The 10,914-nt window shown below is 42.8% G+C and overlaps 2 protein-coding genes across 10 annotated transcripts in view; one reads left to right on the top strand and one right to left on the bottom strand.

Moving 5' to 3' along the window:
- The window catches only part of MRPL37 (mitochondrial ribosomal protein L37), a 911,410-nt gene that overhangs the window by 623,267 nt on the left and 277,229 nt on the right, over positions 1–10,914 (top strand). The window lies entirely within an intron of this gene.
- The window catches only part of IFT25 (intraflagellar transport 25), a 29,279-nt gene that overhangs the window by 18,026 nt on the left and 339 nt on the right, over positions 1–10,914 (bottom strand). For 2 of the 9 annotated variants that reach the window (XM_050803654.1, XM_050803594.1), the window contains exon 2: positions 5,449–5,561. In XM_050803654.1, coding sequence (XP_050659611.1) covers positions 5,449–5,546 — 98 coding nt within the window. In that variant the 5' untranslated portion in view covers positions 5,547–5,561. The other 7 variants (XM_050803588.1, XM_050803615.1, XM_050803589.1 and 4 more) reach the window with 7 other exon arrangements.

Raw genomic sequence — 10,914 nt, forward strand, 5'->3', positions numbered from 1 at the left:
AACCCAGGTGTCCATAAACTGATGAATGCATAAATAAAATGTGCTATATCCATACAATGAAATCTTGACAATAAAGAAGAATGAAGTACTGATATGTGCTACAACATGGATTAACCCTGAAAACATGTAAGTGAAAGAAACCAGGCCAGGTGTGGTAGCTCATGCCTGTAATCCAAGCACTTTGGGAGGCCAAGGCAGGTAGGCTGCTTGAGGTCAGGAGTTCAAGACCAGCAGAGCCAACATGGTAAAACCCTGTTTCTACTAAAAATAAAGAAATGAGCCAGTGTAGTGGTGCACACCTGTAGTCGCAGCTACTTGGGAGGCTGGGGCATGAGAATCACTTGAACTCAGGAGGCAGAGGTTGCAGTGAGCTGAGATTGCACCACTGCACTCCAGCTTGGATGAAAGAGCAAGACTGTCTCAAAAAAACAAAAAACAAAAGAAAGAAACCACTCATGGCCGGGGGTGGTGGCTCACGCCTGTAATCCCAGCACTTTGGGAGGCAGAGGTGGGCAGATCATGAGGTCAAGAGATCAAGATCATCCTGGCCAACATGGTGAAACCCCGTCTATACTAAAAACACAAAAATTAGTCAGATGTGGTGGTGCCTGCCTTAATCCCAGCTACTCAGGAGACTGAGGCAGGAGAATCGCTTGAACCCAGGAGGCAGAGACTGTAGTGAGCCGAGGTCACGCCACCGCACTCCAACACCGTCTCAAAAAAAAAAAAAAAAAAAGACACCAAGAAACCAGTCACAAAAGACCACATGTGTATGGTTCTGTTTACATGAAATATCTCAATAGATAAAATCTACAGAAACAAAGTAGATTAATGCTTGCCTAGGGCTAGTATGGATGGGAAAATACAGAGTGACTGATAACAAGTGTGAGGTTTCTTGTGTGTGTGGAGTTTCTTTTTGGGATGATGAAACTGTTCTAAAATTGGTTGTGGAGATGACTGTGTAACTGTGAATAGGCTGAAAGCCACTGAATTGTATATTCTAAATGGGCAAATTGTATGGTATGTGAATAATATGTCAATAAGGTTGTTACCAAAAAAAAAAAAAAAAAAGGCCAGAACTACTTTTTTTTTTTAAGAGACAGGGTTTTGCTCTGTCACTCAGGCTGGAATACAGTGGCACAATCACAGCTCATTGTAGCCTCAAACTTCTGGGCTCAAGTGATCCTCCTGCCTTGGCTTTCCAAAGTGCTGGGGATTAGAGGTATGAACCATCGTGTCCAGCCAAGGTCAGCTCTCCTAACTCAAAATTCTGGGTTTTTATAAAATGCTTAATATTTTACAGTCTCCTTTCATATTTATATTATTTTAAATTTTACTTATTGAAATTAATTAATTTTAATTGCCCCATGTTTTTCTTTGGATGCTTTCAATGAACATAACCAATAGAATAACATAAAATATCATGTAGAGATACACTTGAATTTTAAAATGACATGTAACTAGGCCGGGTGCGGTGGCTCATGCCTGTAATCCCAGCACTTTGGGAGGTCGAGGCGGGCCGATCACGAGGTCAGGAGTTTTAAACCAGCCTGGCCAACATGGTGAAACCCTGTCTCTACTAAAAATACAAAAAATTAGCTGGGCGTGGTGGCGTGCACCTGTAATCCCAACTACTCGGAAGGCTGAGGCAGAAGAATTGCTTGGACCTGGGAGACGGAGGGTGCACTAAGCTGAGATTGTGCCACTGCACTCCAGCCTGGGCAACAGAACAAGATTCCATCTCAGAAAACAAAACAAAACAAAAAAACAAAAATTAGTCAGACATGGTGGTGCATGCCTGTAGTCCCAGCTACTCGGGAAGCTGAGGCAGGAGAATCGCTTGAACCCAGGAGGCAGAGGTTGCAGTGACCCGAGATCATGCCACTGCACTCCAGCCTGGGTGACAGAGTGAGACCCTGTTTCAAAAAAAAAAAAAAGAAAAGACATCTAACTAAATCTTGTAATTATATATAAGGAAGTCATCAAAGTGGTAGTTTTCTTTTAAATATGACTTTATAGCTAACACCTATTTTACATGGATTATCTCATGTGATTTTTTTCTCAATTCTGAGGTCAGCAGGAAAGGTGGTATTATCCTCCATTTTTCAGATCAGTAACTGAGGCTCAAAGAGTAATATATATACTCTTTAACCAAGATAACACATAGTTCACTTACCCAGGAATTTTAATTCTAAATACAGTATTCTTCTACACTACACCAAAAGAACTGATTCTCTCTCTTCTTTTTTACTTGGCTTTTTTTTTCCTAGTGTAGAACCTCTTTTCCCCTTTTTCACTGACACATTAAATACAAAGGGCAGAGGAAAAGTAGAAGTATAATCATTTTCTTTTTTTAGTGATGTGGTCTTGTTACGTTGCCCAGGCTAGTCTCAAGCTCCTGACCTCAAGCTATCCTCCTGCCTCAGCCACTATGCCTGGCTATTTATTTAACTCTTATTTCTGAAGGAATGGAGAGTTTGGAGCAGGGCCATAAAACAATATTCCATTATCCCGTAGGGACACATTTATAGCACTGTTTTCTCCAAATAATTCTATGGTTACTCTATTTAGATAAAGCAACTGTGAACAGAAAATAACTTTCTGTTTTTCTTTGAGACAGTCTCGCTCTGCCACCCAGGCTGGAGTGCAGTGACACGATCTCAGCTCACTGAACCTCCACCTCCTGGGTTCAAGCAATTCTGGTGCCTCAGCCTCCCGAGTAGCTGGGACTATAGGCGCACGCCACCACACCTGGCTAATTTTTTGGTATTTTTAGTAGAGACAGAGTTTTCCCAAGTTGGCTAGGCTGGTCTTGAATTTCTGACCTCAACTAATCTGCCTGCCTCAGCCTCCTGAAGTGCTGGGATTACAGACATGAGCCACCGCACCTGGCCAGAAATTAACTTTTAGTGTCTACAATATACAGTCTAATTATATTTTCTAGAACTGCATATGCATTAAAAGTCCCCTATGTACTCTGTTCAGTTATCAGGACAGTAACTACATTATTCCTTATGTTTTCCTGTACTAAGAGTTTTTGTCTAATCTAAAAAATATTATGTCCTTATTTATCAAAATGGACAGAGCCTAAAATATTAACTGCAATATATGATAGCTAATCCTAACATTCTATAAACATATAAAACAGACTCGCTTGAGAGAAAGATCACCAAAGTATTGTAAGGTAAATTGATCTTGCCTTGGAAAACTAATCTATCTCCAATCAAAATCAAGGAGTGTTTCTGGAAAGTCCTCTATTTCTGGCAAACAACTTAAGGCAAATCTCCACAGTTCTGTGTATTCTTAAAGCAATTCCCATATTAATTTTTCTACTCCAAGTCAGAGTAGGATAGTAACTATTACCCGAATTTCAGGAAGTAAACAACTAAGAAAAAGAAAGAAGAGACACAGGCAAAAAGCAGATATTAAATTTTTGATTCAAACTAAGTTTGAGTTAACCCAGTGTAGCACAAAGATCCCTGAGTACAAGTTAGAAGACATGAGTGTTAGCTGATTCTGCCTCTTGCTTATCTGTGTAATTTTGAGCAAGTCATTTTTATTTTGAGCAAGTCATCTGATCATTCTTTTCTTCATCTTTACGAAGGAGTTGAAAATACTTTTTTGTGCTTCTTATTCCCCAAGATTACTGTAAGGGTCAATTGACAAAGTATCTATGAAATTATAAAGCCCTATGCAAATGTAGAGTAATATGTGCATATATATGTGTTTATATGTATGCGTGTGTGTGTAGATGTTGATTACTTTCCAATATTAGTCAAGTTTGACTCATAGAAATAGTCTCTGACTTCTAGGAATTCACAGTTGAGAGAGGAAACAAACATTAAAAATAAACAATACAATAAAGGAAAAAGTAAGGTAACAGAGGTATATACCAACTGTTATTGGACCCCAGCAAAGAGCTAAAGGAATCTGAGGGGAAAAGTCAGTTGTCATAAAGATTACAACTAGGCTTCAAGGAAGAGGCTGAGTTGCTAGAATTTCATCCAGATACATGGGCTTCAAGATACATAAAGTATCATGAAACCTCTGTTACAACTGGTTCTGCCTTCAATAATTAAAAGTAGTACTTAACCTCCTTAGACCTCTCTTACCACAAGTCTGAAATAAAGGGTTTTGGCAAAATAAACCCACAAGTCCTTCCAGGCCTAAAATTAGATGGTTCTATGAGTCAAACTCTGGTCATTGTACATATACCAAGAAAGAGGGTTCAAGAAAGTAATAAGCCAGAAGTATTAAAAAAGGAGTTCTCCACCAGGCACGGTGGCTCACGCCTGTAATCCCAACATTTTGGGAGGCCAAGGTGGGCAAATCACCTGAGGTCGGGAGTTCAAGACCAGCCTGACCAACATGGAGAAACCCCATCTCTACTAAAAATACAAAATTAGCCAGGCGTGGTGGTGCATGCCTGTAATCCCAGCTACTCGGGAGGCTGAGGCAGGAGAATCACTTGAACTCGGGAGGTGGAGGTTTTGGTGAGCCGAGATTGTGCTATTGCACTCCAGCCTGGGCAACAAGAGCAAAACTCCGTCTCAAAATAAAAAGGAGTTCTCAGGTGGGCTCAGTAGCTCATGCCTGTAATCCCAGCACTTTGGGAGGCTGAGGTGGGTGGATCACAAGGTCAGGAGTTTGAGACCAGCTTAGCCAATATAGTGAAACCCCGTCTCGACTAAAAAATACAAAAATTAGCCCAGTGTGGTGGCGTACTCCTGTAGTCCCAGCTACTCAAGAGGCTGAGGCAGGAGAATCACTTGAACCCGGGAGGCGGAGGTTGCAGTGAGCCAAGATGGCGCCACTGGACTCTGGCCTGGGTGACAGAGTGAGACTCTGTCTTAAAAAAAAAAAAAAAAGAAAAAAAGGAGTTCTCCCATTAACTGCTTTTTCTTGGAATCAGAAGTCTAAGAACAATATTTAGAAAAATATCCACCTAGAAAAAGCTGTAGCACAATGAAGAGTAGAAATTGGAAGGATATCAACAAGGGGAGAGGCAAAACAATACGTGATAGCACGGAATGAAGCATTCAGTTCTGCAAAGATATCACTTAGACCAGTAAGGAAATAGGTAGTATATAGGAAGTTATAATATTTACATTCTTATTCCAAGAAAAACTTGGAGTAAAACCAAAACCAGACCTTAAAATTTACACTTCCATAAAATGAAGTTGTTTGAGTTTTTGCCTTGGTAAACCACTTCTAAAAAAACCTATTTGTATGAAGAGTTCAGTTTAGGCATTATAAAGAAAAGGATCAAAAACCTAAATATACACAACTGAATTAGTTTCAGAAATGGTACCAAAAGTGGATATCAGATAATTCACCAAACATTTATTAAACTATGTTTAACAGGGCAAGTTGTTATAAAACACAGTCCAAGTACTCAAGGGATTCACTGATTTAAGACTGTAAACAACAAACTATAGTAACTCTTACCCATCAATGATATTTTCAGGTGGGTGTTTTTCATCACTTGATGTAGCTAAAATCACTTCGGACCCTTCAGAGCTCAGACAGAGATCAATTTTTCTCATCTTAAAATGTTTAACCTGCAAATCAAAAAAAAAGCAACTTCTTGATTCTCTAAACTTTATCTGAGAAAACCAAGTGAGAAGGAAAGGCTGTTGCCTAGCAGATGGTTTAACAGCCAAGCTATTCAACATGTGGGAGGGACTCTAACATGTTTGTTTATATAAGAAACCGCTCCCAGGGATAATCTATATGACATGACTATTTCTGCCACTCTGCTTCACAAAATAAGTCCCTGACTACCCTAGCCAAACAAAAAAACAAAAACACAGAGGTACAGGAAGAAGGTCAACAGAGGAGAACAACATGGAATACCATAAAAATACTCAATTAGGCCGGGTGCAGTGGCTCATGCCTGTAATCCCAGCACTCTGGGAGGCCAAAAAAAATTTTTTTTTTTCTGTAGAGATGGGGTCTTGCTATGCTGCACAGGCTAGTCTTTGTTTTGAGACGGAGTCTCACTCTTGTTGCCCAAGCTGGAGTGCAATGGCACGATCTTGGCTCAATGCAACCTCTGCCTCCCGGTTTCAAGCGATTCTCCTGCCTCAGCTCCTGAGTAGCTGGGATTACAGGCACCCGCCACCACGCCAGGTTAATTTTTGTATTTTTAGTAGAGACGGGGTTTCACCATGTTGGCCTGACTGGTCTCAAACTCCTGACCTCGTAATCCGCCCACCTCAGCCTCCCAAAGTGCTGGGATTACAGGCGTGAGCCAGCACACCCAGCTTGCTCAGGTTAGTCTTAAAACTCCTGGCCTCAAGTGATCCTCCTGCCTCAGCGTTTCAAAGTGCTGGTATTAAAGGCATGCGCCACTGTGCCCGGCCAGTATCAGTATTTTATAAAAATGCATTTATTCTTAGTTTTTATTTATTAGAATACAGTTCACTTTCTATTATATTTTAAAAACTAGTATCGATAGTATTAAAAGTGTGGTAACATTGGTAAGAAAACACATATATTTTAATTTTTTGTGCCTCTTTTCTCTATCAATCTTACCACAGCTTTTGACACTATTGATACCAGAGAAACAGTCAGTGTGGGATGAATTGTCAAGCCTTAGTTTTAAGAGGAGAAAGATGATGAATTCTGTAAATACAGATTGATAAACTTGAATGCTAATTCTCAACAAAACCCTAAAATTATTAAAATTCATTATTAAAATGGTAGCCTTGAAAATGTAACCAAGGAAGTACTAAAATTGGAAGTAGCAGTAACATTAGTTTACAAGCTAAACCAAACCTATACATTTCTGTTTGTCTGATGGAATTCCTACCCATTTGGAACATGTTCTAAACATTTCGACAAAGCTTCAGACAAAGCTTCTCAAGATACCCTGTGAACCCGACAGAGAAATATGAATTGGGTGACAGCCAGTACTCTAGGTAGATATTTCTAACTCTAAGTGGCTATACTCAAAGAATGATGATTAATGGAAGAAAATGAACTTGTGGAGAACTTCTATCCTTATCCTACTCAACATTTTTATTAATTAAGGATGCACAAAGTATGCTCATCAATTTTGCAGACACAAAGCTTGGGATGTCAGCTGATACGCTAGGTGACAGAATTAGCATTCAAAAAGAAATGAGCAAGCTAGAAAGATGGCTTGCAATGAGTAAGTCATCTAATAAGGATAAAAGTAAAAACCTTTACTCAGTTTTGGAAAAAATCAATCATACAAGGGTTAGTCTAAATCAGGGGTTAGCAAACTACTGCCTGTGAGCCAAATCTAGCCTGCCATTTGTTTTTGTACTGCCCACAAGCTAAAAATGTGTTTAACATTTTAAAATATTTTTTAAAATCAAAATATACTGTGACACACAAAAATTACATGAAACTCAGATTTTAATGTCCATGAATTATATTGGAAAGTGGCTATGCTCATTCGCTTATATATTGCCTATGGCTGATTATATGTTACAGTGACATAGCTGAGTCACTGAAACAGACTACAAGGCCCATAAAACCTGAAATATTTACTATTTGGCCCTTTACAAAAAAGTGTGCCAACCTCTGATCTGATACATATAGGTTTGGTTGATCACAAAGTCAATATAAGGCAACAGTGTACTCTATCTGCCCCTAAAGGTAATGGAATGCTATCTTAGAGTTTAAGGAAGTACCACATTCCATCAACATTTTTGAACACCAGTTGAACTAAGGGCCAAGCACTGTGCTAGTATTGCAAAGACGAATATAACAACCTAGGGACTAAGACTTGGTTCTTGCCTTCAAGTTTCAGAGTCAAGGAAGATGAATAAGCATGAAGCTAATAGTATAATATACTACGTACTAACATCGTGTGACGCACATCCAGAACACTGTGTTCAGTTCTGGGTAGTATGTTTTAAGTAGGACATCGTCAGGCGCGATATTGTTCAGAGGAGAGTAAAAAGTTCATGATGATCTATAAACCATATTACATAGAGGAAGGTGAAAAATAGAAATATGACTACCATTTTTATTCTCAGTGGTGCTCACAAATGGAAAAAGGATTTTTTACACCTCCAGGGGTGTGAACTGAACTCAACAAATACACATTTTGAGCAGGAACTTTGGAGAGACAAGGACTTTCGTGCAAAGTAAAGATTTTAAATTTCTTTCATCCCTGGAAACATCCAAGAAAAGTCAGTAAAAGATCATAATCTATGGAAGAAGCCAAAGAAATCTATGGAGGAAGCCAAAGACAGGATTCCTGCATTGGTAGTTCTCTTGGACTGAGTCAAATTCTAGGAAAGGTAGATTGGGAAAAGATAATGAAAGATCTGAAAAGCCAAGTTAACGGCAATGAAGTTTATCTTGTACTCCGTACTCCAGTGGTTCTCAACTGGACTGGGGGTAGATTTTGGCCTCCAACCAACACTTCACAACATGTGAAGTTTTAGCTGTCACAACTTGGGAGGGAAAATGCTGCTAAATATACCATCATATAGAGGACAGCACATCCACAAGTAATTATTGGACCCATGTATAAATAGTGTAAAGCTGGGGAAACTATGCAGTAATCTATTTGGGGGTGGAAATGTGAGGGTTGGAGCTATAGGGAGGTAACTTTTTTTTTTTTGAGATAAGGTCTGGCTCTATGGCCCAGGCTGGAGTGCAACCATGTGATCTCGGCTCAATGCAACCTCTGCCTCCCGGGCTCAAGCGATCCTCCCACCTCAGCCTTCCTAGTAGCTGGGACTACAGGCACGCACCACCAAGCCTGGCTCATTCTTTTGTTTTGTTGGGACAGGGTTTTGCCATGTTGCCCAGGCTGGTCTCTAACTCATGAGCTCAAGCGATCCGCCCACCTTGGCCACCCAAAGTGCTGGGATTTCAGGAGCGAGTCACTGTGTCCGGTCAAGAACTTGTTTTTTAAAAAAGAGTTACACTTCAGGGTTGATATGGAGCAGATGAATAGGAAAGAATGTACTTCCCAAGTGTTCAGTTCTTTTCTTACCTCACATTCTTAAGTTTTCTGAGAAGCAAACACATGCTTTAATGCAAAACTCATTTCACACCTTCTATATTCAACATTATCCTCCCTATTTCCTGTTTTGGGTAGAATTACTTAAGTAGAAATGCCAGTCTCTGCCATTTCTTTATCTTTTGTTGCAGTTAATGACAAGAGACAACCAACCTTAGAGAAATACATACAATGACGCCAGTGACTCACGCCTGTAATCCTGACACTTTGAGAGGCCGAGGTGGGCGGACAGCTTGAGCTCACAAGTTCAAGACCAGCCTGGGCAACATGGTGAAACCTCGAAATCCCCTCTACTAAAACTACAAAAATTAGCCGGACCTGTTGGCAGGCGCCTGTAATCCCAGCATTTGGGAGGCCCAGGCAGGCAGATCACTTGAGGCCAGCAGTTCAAGACGAGCCTGACCAACATGGTGAAACCTCGTCCCTACTAAAAATATAAAAATTAGCCGGGTGTGGTGGCGGGCGCCGGTAATCCCAGCTAATCCAGAGGTTGAGGCAGGAGACTCGCCTGAACCCAAGAGGCGGAGGCTCAGTGAGGTGAGATCGCGCCACTGCACTCCAGCATGGGCTACAGAGCAATGATGTCTCCAAAAAACAAAACAAAAGTGCAGGTTTGGGAGGTAGTCTAATCCCCCACCCCTTCAGAACAAGGTAATTTCCTCAGGGCCGCAGTTTACCAAAGGTGGTACACTCTGGGGTGCTATCCTTTCCATTTTTTACAATCCCTGACCCTGGAATTCCCTGATGCTTTATCCTGTCTTTCAAATTAGGGCCACTGGTTTCGTCCCCAGTTCACCCCTTCATCGCTAGCTCACATGCCCTTTGTGGTCCTTCTTTCTCCAAACCTCTTCAGGTCAAGTCCTTAGAGGACCTTCAACCTGACCAGCCCCCTTGGTTCTGGTGCTACAGCTGGACTCCTCATGCTCTTTCAAGTACCATCCATTGGGAACGTGGTGTACTTTAGAAAACGCGGACCTGGCCTACGGCTTGTCTCCGCGGTGACAAGGCCACCGCTTCCAAGACAAACCAGCCCTGGCACCACCTTCTCACCTCCATCCCAAACCCTCCTCCTCAGTCCCAGGCCCTGTGGAGACAGACTTCCGAGGGCCCTAGAGCCTCAGACTTGTGGAGGCCTCGCCCCAAATTATGTAAAGAATATAATAAATGCCCCCGACCTTAAGTACAACTCATAGCTAGATGGCTTACGTTGCGGCTGACCGCTTACATTTTGGTAGGCTAATTAATTTCGATTTACAATTGGTTTTCCCTTTTGGTGGTCAAGACGCTATTTCTGGCCTCAAAGAGCTTCGAGGCCTGGCACTGGCGCCTCCAGGGTCTAGAGGAGAAGGCGGGTCCGCGTCAGACCTCCCGCGACGGCCCTTCCACGCCTCCCGTTGCTCGTCTTTTCACCACCCTCCACTGTTGCTCCCTTCCCACCAGCATCCCCTTCCTTCTGCCTTGCCCGGCCAGGCCCCCACACCCCCTGGTACCAGCCTGCCCACCCCGCGGCCCGCTCGCCTGGGACTCCCCTTAGTTCTGGGCGCCGTACCTTCCTGGCTCGAAACCTCCCTTTCGCCCCGCCCCACGCAGAGCGCCCCAACCCACAGCCCCGCCTCCTCGCCGCAGCCTCAGCGGAGTTCGGGACTGCGCGCGCTCCAACTCCGAAATCTTCGCGCCACGCCTCCCACAAGCCCCGTCTCACCCTCAGCCCCGCCCCCTCGCCGCGACCACAGCGGAGTTCCCGGGCGCGCGCTCCTACCCCGAGCTCTTCGCGCCACGACTCCGACAGGCCCGCCCTGCCCTCAGCCGCGCCCCCCGCGCCGCCGCGGCCTCCGCAGAGTTCCCGGGCGCGCTCGCTCCTACCCCGAGCTCTTCGCGCCACGCCTCCCACAGGCCCCACCCCG

The sequence above is a fragment of the Macaca thibetana genome, chromosome 1, assembly GCF_024542745.1.
Source record: "Macaca thibetana thibetana isolate TM-01 chromosome 1, ASM2454274v1, whole genome shotgun sequence".
NCBI classification, from domain to species: Eukaryota; Metazoa; Chordata; class Mammalia; order Primates; family Cercopithecidae; genus Macaca; species Macaca thibetana.